General features: G+C 34.0%; 1 protein-coding gene across 4 annotated transcripts; it reads left to right on the top strand.

Moving 5' to 3' along the window:
* Nucleotides 1-6: 6 nt before the first annotated feature.
* Nucleotides 7-16,515, top strand: LOC106178130 (acyl-CoA dehydrogenase family member 10). 4 transcript variants are annotated; one of them, XM_013561191.2, is made up of 22 exons: nucleotides 7-195; nucleotides 732-942; nucleotides 1,335-1,483; nucleotides 2,258-2,449; nucleotides 2,643-2,801; nucleotides 3,797-3,962; nucleotides 4,351-4,445; nucleotides 4,809-4,924; nucleotides 5,252-5,433; nucleotides 5,623-5,773; nucleotides 6,085-6,230; nucleotides 6,615-6,788; nucleotides 7,923-8,096; nucleotides 8,415-8,581; nucleotides 12,059-12,199; nucleotides 12,471-12,608; nucleotides 13,219-13,309; nucleotides 13,530-13,688; nucleotides 13,919-14,091; nucleotides 14,350-14,493; nucleotides 14,829-14,906; nucleotides 15,229-16,515. In XM_013561191.2, the coding sequence occupies exons 1-22, from the start codon at nucleotides 97-99 to the stop codon at nucleotides 15,379-15,381; spliced, it is 3,258 nt and encodes a 1,085-aa protein (XP_013416645.2). In that variant the 5' UTR covers nucleotides 7-96; the 3' UTR covers nucleotides 15,382-16,515. The 4 variants fall into 4 exon arrangements, with proteins under 4 accessions (XP_013416645.2, XP_013416644.2, XP_013416643.2 ...); XM_013561190.2 differs by lacking the exon at nucleotides 3,797-3,962 and adding an exon at nucleotides 3,346-3,511 and having other exon boundaries at nucleotides 15,469-16,515; XM_013561189.2 differs by lacking the exon at nucleotides 3,797-3,962 and adding an exon at nucleotides 3,346-3,511.
* The last annotated feature ends 133 nt before the right edge of the window (nucleotides 16,516-16,648 follow it).

The following is a 16,648-nucleotide window of genomic DNA, read 5'->3' as shown; positions in this document are numbered from 1 at the left end:
CCAGATTAAAAAGTTTTGATACATGTGTATTCAATTAAGATATTATTTATCATTTATATTTGAAAATGCAAAATATTGGTCCATCAGATTAAAAAAATGATCAGAAATTTTGAACCAGTATTTTATTATATCGAACTTGACCTAGTAACATGTGTTGTTGTACGCAGCAGGGTGTACTTTGTTAGTGACCTTACGGTGAGTTGTAATTGTGTCCCACCCCCAGAAAATGCATAATTTCTACGTCTGAGTTATTTTGTTTCTTTCATTATGACTTATCTCTCGGGCGACTTCTAGAGTTGTTGTTTCGATGTTACATACTGTCGACAGCTGAAGTTTGAACTCCACGGGGACTCTGGCTGATTGCAATCAGATTAACACATTAACCCGCCTCCTCTTGTTTCCAACATACTTGTATAATCTCCAGCTTTTCTGTATTCTACTCAACACCAGGAGGAACTAGGCGTGTTAATCTTTTAATCTGACCATTGCATTTCTAAAGCAAGAGTCCCTGTTATATACTTGTAATATATACCATATAGTTTCATTGTGAATACAAAAGTGTTACCAGTATGGCAGTCTTTAAATGGTTGCACTTTGTGATCTTTCACACCACAAATATTACATTTCATATACAGTCAAAATACATTATGTTTGTATAGAGGATGCATTGTATCATACAGAGTAGTAATTCAGATTCTTTTTTAAAAAATTAAATCATGTTTTTCGTTCAGTTTGTAGAAAACAATGAAATGATGCGTTTGGCCCAGATGAGATTGAAGAGCCTTTCTGGTCATGTATTGAAGCATTCCCCTGCTGTAGCGACATCAGTGTGCAGTGAGGGTAGAGGATCCAGGAGATATGGCTCTACTACTACACCTACCAAAGCAGTCATATTTGATATGGGAGGGGTGCTTTTACCATCTCCATTCCAGGCTTTCAATGGTTTGTACTGGTGTATATACCATTTACCTATTTTTAATATCCAGTACGTTATATAATGTAATGTAATTTTATGTATTAGTATCCAGATTTTACATGTAAATGTTGTTTCAAACTCTGTAAGGGTTCAGTCTGTGAGACCCCAAAACCAAATAACATTGTCAAGCAACAGGCTTTTATGCTACATGACAAAATTAAGTTTAATTATAATTCTATGGAAAACTAATTTTTTCTTTCCAAAAAGTTTAAAAGGTGTCAAGGAAAGATAAAATGTATTTCATATGGCTTTTTTTCCAGCCTGCTTTTGATTTGATTTATTTGTTTAGTTTTTTTTTTTAACATAATTTAATTACATGTTACACATCATAAGCATGCAATGTCAAATTTTTCTTTAGATTTTGAAGCTGCACTCAACCTTCCTAAAAACAGTGTTAATGAGTTCATAGTTAGTCTTGGAGAACAAGGTGGCTGGGCCAAACTGGATCGAGGAGAGATGACATTCAAGGAGTATGTTGAGGAGTTCAACAGAGGTTTATCTGACAAGGTATAGGATTTACTTGGGTTTCTCCATTTATCAACTGTTGTTTTGTTTGTTTTTAATGAATAAGTGAAGTTGTCACGTAAGTGTGAGATTTTCCATAGCAAAATGTCAGGCCTGCTGCAATATTTCTGCAAACTGCAATTTTTTCTTGCAAATCTGCAGCAATTTTTTGCTGCAATATGGCTGCAAGTTACCAACAGTAAATTATTTTTTGCAACATCCTCCAAACTAGTTGCTGCAATCTTTCAGTTTGCAACAATATTGCTGCAATATTTCTGCAAACTTTTTTATTTTTCAAAACATATTGAAGTCAGTTTGGGATTATGTGTTAGATAATACACTGTCACCCATAAATGCCATGTTAGTTACCCAAGCGATATATGCAAGAACATCTCTTCCTAATGCTCAAGGTGTTAAAGGCATATACGTAGCATGAGAGGGGGTCAGTGTATTATATTTGATATGCATGAAGAGAGAAGGTACTGCTATTACCAGCACCCCTAAAGACGAGTAAAGCATATATTGCCACTGTCCACATAATATCTCTCAGCATCTAAATAATTGTAATGCAGCATCTATGTTACAATATTTAGTTCATATACACTGTAAAGTATCTCCATTGCTCCATTTCAATAAAATGTTCATTTACTTAGACTGTAAATGTATTTGTTGTTTACACATTTAAGCTCTCTGCAGAGACTCTGAAAAAGATCTCTGTGTATCCACATATCTACTGTTCATGTATTCTCCTCAATATTTTTTCTTTTATGAACATAGGTTGGGAAAAAGATTGATGCTTCCACCTTATTTTATGGACTGACAGATATGACTGCGAGACCATATCCAGAGATGCTTGATGCCATACAGTGTATTCGAGCAGAAGGGATTAAGACAGCCCTTATCACCAACAACTGGCTTATTACTCCTACACAGTCTGCAATGCCTTTGGACAGAAAACTTTTTGATGTAGTGCGTAGCTTTAAAAAATATTTTAAGGAATGAGACTTTTGGTTAAATGGCTAATTTATCTTTGTAATTGAATGGCTTATGTTTTCCAAGAAACATTAAAAATTCAAATAATTTTGATAAGAACATAATGCATGACTGAACAGTTATAACACTGTTATCGAGTAAAGGATACATCATTTTTTAAATGTTTTAGATATTGGAATCATGTATCGTGAAAATCAAGAAACCAAACCCTAAGATATACCAGATGTGCCTAGAAGCCCTGAATGTTCATCCAGAGGAAGTGATATTTCTTGATGACATTGGAAGGAACCTGAAACCAGCAAAAGAAATGGGAATGAGGACAATAAAGGTGATCTTTATGTTTTACTGTGAAAAGGAATTTTCTAATGGAATCTTCTTTTGATTTAATTTATTGTTTAAATTATTTTTTGACATTCTCAAAAATTTACTAAATAAGGGTAAGGTGTAAAGTGTGGATTATTCAGCTGATGTTTATAAGTAAATTATATTAGCAATCATCAGTTTTTATGTTAGCTTTAACTGTTTATGAGTTCATAGTTATTTCATAGTGATTATTGATTTGTTTAGTAATAATATCCTTTAACATTGTAATTTATGAAATTCAATAAAATTGTCTGATATATATATATATGCTTTATTTTTTGCATCCACAGTGTGCTTCAGTTTCAGTGCGTGATTTCTAAATGGTATCTTTCTAAATTTTGATGAAAATGATAAATTTTGTTGACAATGCCTTAAATACATTGCAATTCATGTAATTATTAATGGCTAAACAACTGGTGCATAGCATGCAAAGCAAGCAATATACCCGTAGTGTTTGTGGTGATATATACAGGCTGTTGCTTGACATTGTTCTTTGATTTGTTTTGGAGGTCTCACAGACTGAGCCTTTACAGAGTTTGAAACAATTGGAGACTTACCTGGGTTTTTCATTGAGGGGTTTTTATCCCGGAACAACTTTAGTACCAAAGAGGCTGGAGCTTCCAATTGACAAATTAACAAAATACCTCAATGAGGCTTTGGATCTTCATTCCCAAGGCAAGTACTATGTGAAATAAATGTTCAAAATGTGATTGTTGCCATGTGAGTGGAAAGGGATAGATTGCCATTTCCTTTGTCAGATGCATCTGCTATATTGGAAATACATTTTTTGTGGTTTCCTATAAAAATGGGAACAGGGTTTTGAGGATTGCTCTAGTGCAAAATTGATTATTACTTGATATGGGAGTGATGAAACAAAAAAGCCCCAATGAGGGACAGCAACAGAGGAAATGTCTGTATCTCTTTTCAATCCTGGTAAAAGGCTCTGTGCCATTCTTCTAGGTTGATGTAGGTGAGGTTGATCAGTCAATAAGGAAGTTGGAGTCAGAAGTTGGGTTTGGTGTAAGAGGTTTTTACCCTGGCACAATAGCTGTTCCAGAAAATCTACAGTTACCTGTTATGAAACTTACAAGATACATGAACTGGGTATTAAAGATTCACTCAAAAGGCAAGTTTAGTATGTGTTTAATAATGCTGTAGGTTCAGTACAGTGTTAATGTGAGAGATATGCTATGAAGATAGCATATATAGTGTTACAAAATGTTTTCTTTTGCACTGGACAAGCATGTTAATAGATCTCTAAGGATATTAGCTTGGCTCAGAATCATTTATTTTACAGTCAGATGCTAGTCATTTGGACAAGTTAAGTTCAGATTTTACTTGCCTGTCTGGAATGGTCACTGACCTGGGAGAAGTGGGCCAGTGGTTTCTTGATAAAACATTAGCCTACAGCAATATAAATGGCATAGTTTGTTATATATACAGCAATATTGATATCAGAAATGTATTCTTCTTTATAGTATATATTAGTCAAACCATGAATGTTGCTGTTTCAGATCCACCTGCTGTCAGATGTTTTGCCCACGGTCAGTCAAATCCTACTTACTTCATTTCTTATGGTGGAAAAAATTTGGTTTTAAGAAAGAAACCAGTAAGTAAAGAAAAGAAGTCTTATATATCCTTATAAGCCATGTACTGTATTTATGTTATGCTTAGCATTGCCGCAATATATCTGGCAACAGCTCTGGTACATGTAATGGTTGTTTGTCATAACTAAGTTCAGCTTTGCTTGTCATAATATTAGATTTATAAATATCTATCTTACACATGCTGTTTGTTTTATTGTGCTAATCACAGTGATTTTTAATATTGTAATAAGTTATCTGTTTAATTTGTAGGTGGCCACATTACATACTATAAAGTAGTAAATCTGTTGAGATAGAAAAGGGATAGAGGTTGAGATGCATATTGAAATAAAGAATGTTGTTTTTCACCAAATTCTGAATTTTTCCAGCCAGGGAAACTTTTGCCCTCCGCTCATGCTGTGGAAAGAGAGTACCGAGTCATGAAAGCAGTGGGCACCCAGGGAGTACCTGTTCCTAAAATGTTAGCACTCTGTGAGGAAGACAGGTAAGCATGCATTAGCTATTATTAATAAATGTACAATCATTAAGACATATTTTAATATGTATAAAAACACCTTTTTTGTTCTTTCTTTTGTTGAATATACATAATGGCACTTGTTTTCAAAATGTTTCCAAATTTGTCATTATACTGAAGAACATAAACGATTACTTTGTGGAAAAGATTTTAAATATTTGACAGAGAGAGCGGGAGAGAGAGAGAGAGAGAGAGAGAGATAGAGGTTAAGGGTTGACAAAACTACCAGCCTATTTTGTACTAGTATGTGTAGATATCAGACATAGTTGCATCTTAGATTTGGCAATCTAATTTTAGTTTATTGGGAACACCCTTCTACATAATGGAGCATGTCCCAGGAAGAATATTCAAGAATCCTCTCCTCCCAGAAATGCATTTTGAGGAGAGGAAGCAAATCTATGCTGCAATGAATGAAACCCTTTGTAAGATACATGCTGTGGATATAGCTAAGGCTAATTTGGAGGATTATGGAAAACATGGTAAAAGTTAATTTTGAAATATTTTGTCAAATGACAATTGTCAAATGCAGTTGTTATGTTGAAAAACAGTGACAACACTTGAAAGGATTGCAGTTTCTCTGCATTTGATTACCTGTGTCTTCAAAAAGAGTTTTTTTTCTTACACCCGATGTTCATGCATATAAATTAAACTGTTGATCACTGTTTTAGGCAATTATGTTCAGAGAAATCTTACAAGGTGGATCAGACAGTATGAAGCCAGCAAGACAAAGGACATGCCTGTAATGGACAAGTTGTCAAAATGGCTTCAGGATCATCTCCCTGCTCATGAGAGGTGCACTGTAGTTCATGGGGATTTTAGGTAAATATGACATTATGCTAGATTGTCGTTTTAAAAGTATTATAACTGCAGAGATACCCTTTATTTTTACTACACGTTTTTTTCTATGAGATACTTGAAAAAAATTGATACATGATTGCTTATGGTTTTGGTTTAGGAAGTAATCAAATACTACCTTTTTTGCTGTCATTCGAAGAAGCTGATAGTACAAGTAAATTCTGAATCAAAATATGTAATATTTTCAAATTGAGAATTTGAAACCATTAAGACTTTTTTATTTTATCTTTGCCTGTAAAATAATTACAAAGCAAAATATATTTCATCTATTGAAGATTAGACAACCTGATCTACCACCCTACTAGACCTGAGGTGGTGGCTGTGTTAGACTGGGAACTGTCCACTTTAGGAGATCCTCTGACTGACCTGGCTACCAACTGTTTGGCATATCACATGCCAGAGATCCCAGGACCACTTACAGGTTTGTATGAAATCCCTATTTTAAAAGACCAGGTGTATTTACCTACATTACTCTCCTTTACCAGTATGTTTTTCACAGTAATGCTGTAATTGCATAGCTTTCTAGTCTACATGCTACAAGTGTGAGGTATTTTTCATAGATAAAGAACCTTCAAGAATGACAAAGGAATAAAATTACATGCAGTTTTGAGTACTTTTCTGCCAGGAATTTTGATGATGATTATGATTACTGAATAGAATATATTCAGTAAATTGCAAGTGTTTTTGATGATAATAGGTTTTATCTTAGTTGATTTCATTGTTCACATTATTAACCTTAATGTCTTATTTATAGTTAATTCGATATTAACCATTCAGTTATGCCTTCATCTTTGTTTATTTTTAGGGTTTGCCAACAAAAATATCCAGCAACTAGGGCTTCCCTCAGAACAGGAATATTTAGATACATATTGCAGGAACTTGAACATCCCACCCATTGCCAACTGGAACTTTTATGTGGCATTTCAGTGCTTCAGAGGGGCTGCTATTTTACAAGGAGTATATAAGAGAGCAATTTCAGGTAGTTGCACCTGTATGGAAAGTATTCTAAATGTTTATGATGTAAAAATTTTAAATTATTGGGATTTGACTAAGATACTGTGTATGTCATAGTGTAAACAGTTATTGACATGTGGTAAAGATGAATATGGTAAGTCAAGTGCAGGATTTTAGTGATGCAGAGGGAAACATGTTGTTAATTACACTTTAGCCTGATATTGATGGGCAGTTTTTTTCCTCTTCTGGTTTGCTCACTGGGTTCTAAATCTGTTCAGTTTTGGATCTGGCAGCCTTATCAGATCAGTAATTGTACAGTGTTAAGTGCATTGTGTTTGATGAATTGTCAAGTGACAGGGAAAAACAACCAAAAAACTCTTTAAATGGTTTTTCAATGAAGTAAATAATCTGGTTTGGGGGTGAAAAAAACTCAAAATTATTTTCTAAGGCATGTTTACTTCCACCTATAATATATGCACATTTATTCATTAGGAAATGCATATGTTCTCTACAGAAAATGTTTGACCTTACCATTGGTGCTTATCTGTGCTTATCTTAGTCCCAAATATTGACTAACACTGACTTGATTATTTGTTGGCACTAGTTAATAACTTGGATGGACTTTGGCCATGCACAGCCTTCGAAGGTTAAGAGGTGTAAAACTTTTATGTTCAGGACACTATAATTTGACAATTAAGAAACACCTTTGGACAAAGGTTGTGGGTAATTATTACACTCATTGTTATTTATGATTTGAAAAGATTGGAATCTATAAGGAACTATATTCAAGACTTCTGAAATGTTTACTCGCTTCAATATGATTCTCCTTATTTAAGTCTCATTTACTTTAATGTTGTTGTCAGGTGATGCCACTTGAGAAGTGGCATACCATAAAATGCACTCATATAATGTATAAACCTATAAGAAATTCCATTAGTGTATATATTTGTGTGTGTTAGCAGTTACTGTTTATACCACAGGGGGTAAATTAACACAAAATATGGTCTCCAAAGCTTTTTTTGCCAAGTAAATTTTAAAGCCCCCCCTCCTTATCTGGGCAGGCATACATATATGTAGGATTTAGGATGCAAGATTGGCTTTTCTTTACTTAATAAGAAGTGACTCCAACATCACATTTGGATGTGCTTTTTTTTTTCAGGACAGGGAGCAGCTCCAGATGCAGAAGCCATTGGTTCCCTAGCAGAATTGACAGCTAATGTAGGCTGGGGAATAGCATCAAATAGTAACAACACGGCAAGCACTGATAACACAAGTAGAGGGAGGCAGCACTATTTAACACAGCCCACATCAACAATGCCTGGAAAAGAAATAGGTAAATGTAATTAGCAATATTAATATTATCTTCACAAAGTTGAGTTACACTTTACACAATATATTAAAATACTGTAGACTAATGGATGTTGAATAGTGCAGAATTCACACTTACATTTAGAATTTTCACCAGTGTTTTCAATTTTCATTTTAGAAGTATAACAGGCAAAATGTGTTTTGACCAAAAATTAATTTAGCTTAGTTAGTAACTTATGAGTAGATTGGATGATATTAGATCATGCCAGTGTGAGTCAACTTTTGTAATTATTTATTTCTCCCAGTACATAATTATTTTCCTACTATTTTGTTTTTATTCCAGCACCCATGCCAGTGACAGTGTCTGCACTGTCTTTCAAGGCCCAAAACTACCATCAAAGAGTGAAACAGTTTATTAAAGAGCACATTTTGCCATTAGAAGGAGAGTTTACACAGCATTCATTTGCTGATAACAGGTGGACCATTCATCCTAAAACAGAGGAACTTAAGGTATGGGCAATAAGGATGATAAAATGTGAGAAATGATAAGCCATTGAATTTTTTTCTAAATTCAGTTGTTTTCTGCTTTGCTATAAATGTTTAATATGATAAATTATTTCATCAAATATACCAAATATATTACCAAAACATCATGACCCTTTGTAATGCTGGCATGAAAAATTTTAAACAGTATATGCTGTCACTTTTTTATGTACAGACACAGATGTGTCTGTACATATAGCCATCACCTGCGTCTGTCGTCGTCGCCGTGCACTTTTACCGATAACACGATAAGTGGAAAACTGTTTTTCATTTCAGCTTGAAACTTACAGAATTGATAAATATTTATAATACGCAGGTCAAGTTCGAAAATCAGCATGATCGGGTCACTTGTAGGGAAGTTATGCTGTTTTTTCACTTTTTTCAGCATATATGCAGCACCGATAACACGATAAGTGGAAAACCATTTTACTTTTTGGCTTGAAACTTACAAAACTGATGAATATTCATAATACGCAGGTCAAGTTCGAAAATCAGCTTGATCGGGCCATATTTGTGGAAGTTATGCAATTTTTTCATTTTTTTCAGCATAAATGCAACACCGATAACACGATAAGTGAAAAACAGTTTTACCTTTTGGCTTGAAACTTACAGAAATGATGAATATTCATAATACGCAGGTCAAGTTCAAAAATCAGTCTGATCGGGCCTTTTTTATGGAAGTTATGCTGTTTTTTCACTATTTCAGCATATGTGCAACACCGATAACACATTTCAAGGAAAATCAATTGGCCAATCGTCTTGAAATTCACAGGGGTGATCAGATTTACTAAAATACAGATGAGGTTCGAAAATAAGCTTGATCGGTTCAGTTTTGGTGAAATTGTGCCTTTTTTTGTATATAAGTCTTTTTTCCTCGGATTTAATTCTTAGGCATGTTAACAATCTCATTTGTGAACTAATTAGTAATGTAAAGGTGTTCTTTTGACGTTTTCTGCATCTTAACAATATTGTTAGTTGATTATATAAAAATGATGGTAAACCTGTTATTGTGCATTTTGTAATAATGTGTCAAAAATGGAAATAAACTCATATCTTTACAGTTTGTCAGATTCAATCATTCACCATGTTCAGAATCTCAGAATGGAACAAATTGGACATTTGAAATTGTTCTATTGATATTTTTCCTATGTCAACAACTTTCTTAGTTGATCATTTAAAAACAACAGTAAATTGATTATTTTGATATATGTAAAAAAAGTGTTGAAAGTGGAAAGAAATTCATTTCAGTACAGTTATCTCTTTTGTACATTTTGGCATTTTCAGGCCTACCCAACTACCAGACTCGGCACCTAAGGATCCTGAATTAACCGGTATATCAGACCACGCTACCCGTTTTCAAGGTGTGTGTCAGATCGCATTTCGGAGTATCATACCCCAGAACAAATTTTGTAGCACGACTGCAGGCTCGTCCACGCTCGGCTGAACAACCTTAAACTGTACTCTTACTTTAGAGCACTCTATTTTATTGTCTCTATGGGGATATATGGGGACTTGACAACATTCGGTTTGAATGTTTTAACCACTTTTGATAGGGCTTTTTTTGCATTGTATTAGATTAATGTGGCAGTCTAAGGTTCATCTAGGTGGCTTTCAAAATCATGCACCTGGTTTTAAAATCATATAGCGATTTTACGACAATCGTTTACTATCCAATCAAGGTGACAGCCGAGCATGCCAGGGCTCATCCTGTCGGTGTTCTGGCTGATACTCCGAAATGCGATCTGACACACACCTTGAAAACGGGAAGTGTGGTCCGATATATACCGGTTAATTCAGGATCCTTAGGTGCCGAGTCTGGCAGTTGGGTAGGCCTGATTTTGAAGTTGTGACTCTGAACTTCCATGGCCCTGAAGACCTTTCCATATCAAATTTTCTGAATATCCATGATACTTTTATTTTATTATTAAAAATTGATGGTCATTATGCTGTGAAGCATTATGTAATATTGCATCAAAATTGAAGACAACCCCATTTTAGACAATGCCTCCATAGTGACCATTAAAGGAAAACCAAGTCACTTACTCTTCTCAAACTTATAGAAATGTAGCATAGCACTAAATTATAGCTTCAGTTGGAAAACCTGTTACATCTGTTAACTTTCTTGGAGATTATATAGTTTTTTGTTACAATTAAAATTTTCACATATGGACATTTTCAAGGTGTGACTTAGTCTTTGAACTTTCATTGGCTTGAATACCATTGCTAGTCACATCTTTTGAATAGCTATGATACATTTTCTTTATTATTAAAAATTGATGGCCATTGTGCTGTTAAGCATTATGTTAAATTGCATAAAAGATGAAAAAAAACTTTTTTGGACATCGCTGCTGGGATGACCATTAAGGAAAAACCATTTTACTTATGATATTCTAACTTACTGAAAAGTTTCATAGGACTAGTGTAGCTTGTGTTGGAAATCAGTGTGATTGTTTTCTGTTTTGGAAGCAATGCAGCTCTATGGAGTGCTATATGGGGCTACTGTTTATGGATGGTGGTAATTGTCCCTTGGGATAATCACTAGCCAAATTCAGAGCTATAAAATTACTTGCCTAATTGATTTTCAAGTGCCCATTAAATAAGATTACATAAAACACACGTTGAGATTTCCCATTCAAGTCCTATAGGTTAAGCTCTCTTAACTGTGTCACATAATTAGGAATTGGTGATAATTATGCAGGTAAATGTTGTTTAATATTGCAAATAAGTTTACAAAAGAAAAAAAATTTGTGCAATGCCAACATTAATGCTATAGATGAATAACAGTGCCTTATTATCCTCAAACACATTGGGATTATTCATATCATGTTAATACAGCAAGATTAAAAGTTTGAATAGCAGCTTTATTGGAATATTTTTTTTTTATTTGTGTTTTCTTTTTAATTTTTTTCTAAACACTGGCATTTTCAACTCCCATCCACCTGAAGCTCTTCAGATTTTCTGTATTTCCACATAAGCAGTTGCATAGGTTTTTATGTCTTTAAACATTATATAATATTATTTTATGCACTGTCAACATTTTTCAAATATTGGGATTTTCATTATGTGAATTTGAACTCTCATAGTCCAGAAACTGTAATCTTATTGCAGGGGTGGATTGAGGCCGTCTTCTGGGTCAGATGACGGTCAGATTTTAAAGTTTACATTGCCTGGTATCAATTTTTTCTGTTGGAAGACCATCAAAAGTGGAGGATGGATCAACAAAGATACTTTGGAATACTGTCAGAAAATATCTCTTGATCTGCTCCTGTTATTGACCATGTTACCTGTTGTGCATGTTTAAAAATCAGTGTTAACTGACTGTGTTATTATAAGCATTATTTATTATTGCATCAAAATTGACAAAATGACCTATTTTGCATCTTTATTTTCTGTTTTTTGTCTGTACATTTGACAGCTTTGCTGCCTTGTTTTTTCTTTTAACAGGCCAAAGCCAAGGCTGAAGGTTTATGGAATTTGTTCATTCCAATTGAATCTGACCAAGACTGTCACTATGGGGCTGGTCTGACCAATCTGGAGTATGCTATGATATGTGAGGAGATGGGGAAGTGTGTGTTTGCCCCAGAGGTATTATAATATGTGTCCTATACCCTTAGTTGTGAATGATATGTTACGCTACCTTTACAGTTATCGTAATATCATCTGGATGATTTTTATGGTTAGGATCATAAAATTGTGAGTTATTTTATTTCTTTTATATATTTATTTATTTTTGTCTTTAAATTTTTTTCTTCTTTTTTCTTCTTGGAAAAAATAGATGATCTTAGTCTCTTTTTACATAAGGCTACCCTTGCTTACAAATAAACTGGTCTCCACAATCACATTCTTTACCTCACAGATATTCAACTGCAGTGCCCCTGACACTGGTAATATGGAAGTTTTAATACGTTACGGAACAGAGGAACAAAAGCAGAAATGGTTGACTCCATTGCTGGAGGGAACAATTAGGTCTTGCTTTGCCATGACTGAACCACAGGTAATGTTTGGTTGGCAAGAAGTCTTATATAATATTCATTGATAAATTTGAAGTTGATTGGTGGATAGGTCTTTTTTGTGTTACAAAAGTAAAAATAGATTAGATTCTTCTCAAAGATTCTTCATGCCGTTGTGTCCTTCATTAGACTTCAAATGCCACAAAGTAAGAAATGAGGTGCAGATACTTTTTTAAGTGGTACAAAGTACTTGAAACTGACACAAGATCTTAACTTTAGTATCATATTGTCAAAATATTATATAAGGTCTGATTGATATGGAGGTACAAGATATTTAGATCATAGTAGTTTTGATCATTGTAGATTAATTTTCATAATTAACTTAATGTGACCTCCATAGATGGATATACTCTGTAATAATCTCTTAAGAGATTATAACATAAAACCAAACTTTTTAGAAAAAAAAAAAACAGGGACTAACTTTGAATGTAGAAACAGATTCGTTAACCATTGGTAAGTATGGGAAAATTGTTGTTTACTCCAGGAAAATTCATTTTTTGGCCAAAGCAAACAGTTATTATTCCTTTAAAATGATCTGGCTTCAGTTGATACATGATTAGAATTTGTTATATAAATGTTTTTCTCATGGTTTAGGTTGCATCATCTGATGCAACTAATATTGAATCCTCCATTAGAAGAGATGGAGATTCATATGTGATCAATGGACACAAGTGGTGGACATCAGGTAAGAGTAAAACTTCATTGTTTCATAAAAGAATTTTCCATTTTCAAATAGGATATCTTTTCACACATTAAATTTATTGTGATAAATTGCATTTTTTTTTTGTTTTGTTTTTTTTTTTTTTTTTTTTTTGTTTGGTGGTAACTTGTAAGTGATTGGGTAATGATGTGAGTTGTCTTACATTATATAGATTTTGGGTTTTCTCATTCATATATTGATTAAGGTGCAATGGATCCCCGTTGTAAATTGGCCATATTTATGGGTAAGACAGACCTTGAGGCACCAATGCACAGACAGCAGAGTATGATCCTGGTGCCAATGGATGCCCCAGGGGTGAAAATACTGAGGCCTCTTAATGTGTTCGGATCCCAGGATGCACCACGTATGTTTTTGTGTTTCTTAACTTTCAGAGCCTCTTAAAGGATATTGTGATAATTTAGAATTAAACAATTTGAGCTGAAGTGCAAATTTGAGTTCCATAATTAAATTTACCACCAACAGTTCATAAGCAGTTTTATTTATTTTTTGTTTGTAAACATGGAGGTTGCCCCTGTTCTGTTGTTAAAGATTTTAAACCTAAACTAAAGGAAATTTATTATTTTGTTTTCACAGATGGCCATGCAGAAGTGTTGTTTGAGAATGTTCGAGTGCCAGCTTGTAATCTACTGCTGGGTGAAGGGAGAGGCTTTGAGATTGCCCAGGGTAGACTTGGCCCAGGAAGAATCCACCACTGCATGAGACTGATAGGATCTGCTGAGAGAGCTTTGGATCTTATGTTAGATAGAGTAAGAGCAATTGAAATATAGTTTTACTATAAAAAATCCACTGCTTTATGTATTTATTAATTTTTAAAAAGAAATTTTCAAGGAAAATGCAATATCCCTATGGAGATGTAAGAATGAATTAAACTAAATAGTCAAGAAAATTGTTTTTATAGTGAAAGAAAAATGTGAAAACTTTGATCTCGTCTGATAGGGAATGGCAGGTTTGTTTTGACGTATGTTAAAATAATAGTATCTTTATATATTCACTTTTCTGTGTAGGTTCAGAACCGTGTTGCCTTTGGTAGGCCTCTTGCTGATCAAGGGACCATCAGAGCTGACATTGCCAAGTCTAGAATAGAGATAGAACAGACCAGACTGTTGGTGCTCAAAGCTGCCCATATGATGGACACTGTAGGAAATAAGGTATTAGATGGAGACCAGGGCATTATTTCATGCTTGAGAATTATCACTGTGTTAAACTAGCATCTGGTGCTGTAAGAGTTGTCATGTATGTATAATGTCTGCTTGCATCTTTTGAAAGTAACAGTTTAAAAGTAATTTGTCTTAATTCTGAAACTGTTTTTGAAAGTGAGTTTTATTTTATCATTTTATGTATAGTGTAGCTTTATGCAAAGTTTGATCTTGCTTAATATATTCTTCATTTTGTTTTGTCTAAAAGTGATTCTGATAGAGTTAATACCGATTGTGCTTCAACATAAACTTTGAAAGTTGAATTTTATATTTGTCTCTGCCTCTAGGTTGCTGCTCCAGAGATAGCAATGATAAAAGTGGCAGCTCCTAACATGGCACTTAATGTGATTGATAGAGCAATTCAGGTGAAAACAATTTTTGCTACTTTAAGTTATTAAAAATGTGTTCTGTAAATGTTAACTTACACTAATAATAATAATACAGAAAATAAGACAATACATTACAAGAAAGGCAAACACTGTCACAAGGTAGAGTTACTATATTGGAAATGCTAACTTATTGTTATAACTAATATAATCACCATCTCGTGCTGGTACTCACTTTTCTATGTATTGTTTGGATATTTGCTTCAGTTTGTGAAGGTCTACATTTTTTTTTAACTTTCTATTTGTGCAACTTACACTTTGTACATTTTGCATTTTGTCATTTGTTGCATTATAACCATAGGCTCATGGAGGTGCTGGGGTCAATTCCGACATTCCACTGTCTGCCATGTTTGCTGCAGCAAGAACACTCAGATTGGCAGATGGTCCTGATGAAGTTCATTTACGCTCTATAGCCAGGGGGGAACTCAGGAAGTTATTGAAATCAAAGCTGTAACTCTCTGCTGCATCTTACTCTTCCTGTCCTCTTGGCGTCCATTTGATGTGCTCAACTTTCTGTCAGGATTTAAGTTTTCTGTTCTAGGCTTTTGGTGGGGCTGGAGTGAACTCTGATGTTCCATTGGCAGCCATGTTCATGTGGGCAAGAATATTAAGGATAGCTGATGGTCCAGATGAGGTCCATATGAGAGCCATAGCCCGGCAGGAATTCAAAAGATATTTCAAGTCAAAGATGTGAAGTTTATATTCCATGAAGTATATTTTCAATGAAAATAGTAATGTATTGTGATAGAATAATATTGAGGAAAACATTTGAAGATTTTCTGGGAGAATCCATTTCTTTTGATGATTTTGTGTGCTTATAAAAAAAACTCTCTGAAACAAGGTTGTTATGGTGACCTTAAGAACCCATCTGTTGCATTTAGTGAGCTTTTTACAAAGTGTAACATTGCCATTTTAAAGATAATGTGGACATTTCCAAATACTTAATTTTAATTTGAGCATCATGGATATAATAAGCTAGCATTTTTTTTCTGAGAGTGCTTGTTATTTGATTTGATACTAATGAATTCAACCTAATTTTATGCAAACTATTCAATGTATAAGATATGTATGTATTACATATTTAAGAGTGAATAATATAAACAGTCAAATTCATGGATCCATCCCTATTTTATTGACTCTGGTTGCTCTGAAAACCAGTTACAACTGAATTCTTTTGGAGTTGCAATAAGTGCTTTCATGTAATTTAATGGGTTTATTATTTATCCCTCATACTGAATGTGTGACATATACAAAACTAAAATCTGCACTGTATGTATTTATTTGAACAACTTGAATTGACTTAGCCCTTTCAGTGTGGCATTGTGAGTAAGAACCAGTATTGTAATAAGGAAAGAGTCTGAGTTCATTAATTGAATACTAATCTTTCCTAATGCCAAAGTTCCACAAGTGTGTGAAAACGTAAAATAAGTGTAAATACAAACCATTTTAGTTGCTTCTTGTTGATGAAAGTTAAAAGTGTCATATCGTGTATTCAACAATGATTGTTGTTCTCTATTTCAATATAGTTATAATCAATATAAGTATCTATTTTGTGAAAAAAATGCTGAAATAAAGGTGGAAGCCCCCCCCCCCCCCCCAATTTATGATATTAGAAATGTGCCTAGAATTATCTTTTTTTGCGGACAAATCAGGACACTTTTATTTACATAGTTTTGACAAGTACAAGTCACGATCAGCTGTTTAAGGCGCCATCAGCAATC

Source organism: Lingula anatina, chromosome 1 (assembly GCF_051362555.1).
Source record: "Lingula anatina isolate TDL-2025a chromosome 1, LinAna3.0, whole genome shotgun sequence".
Taxonomy (NCBI): domain Eukaryota; kingdom Metazoa; phylum Brachiopoda; class Lingulata; order Lingulida; family Lingulidae; genus Lingula; species Lingula anatina.
The sequence above is the reverse complement of the archived record's forward strand: the minus strand, read 5'-3'. Positions and strand labels throughout refer to the sequence as shown.

What these genes read in the sequence shown, in the direction of transcription:
- LOC106178130 (XM_013561191.2), top strand. Translation starts at nt 97, where the DNA reads ATGATCAGAAATTTTGAACCAGTATTTTATTATATCGAACTTGACCTA. An exon ending in GGAGGATTATGGAAAACATG is followed by an intron (nt 5,434 to 5,622) that starts GTAAAAGTTAAT and finishes TCACTGTTTTAG; the next exon opens with GCAATTATGTTCAGAGAAAT. An exon ending in TGGACACTGTAGGAAATAAG is followed by an intron (nt 14,494 to 14,828) that starts GTATTAGATGGA and finishes CTCTGCCTCTAG; the next exon opens with GTTGCTGCTCCAGAGATAGC.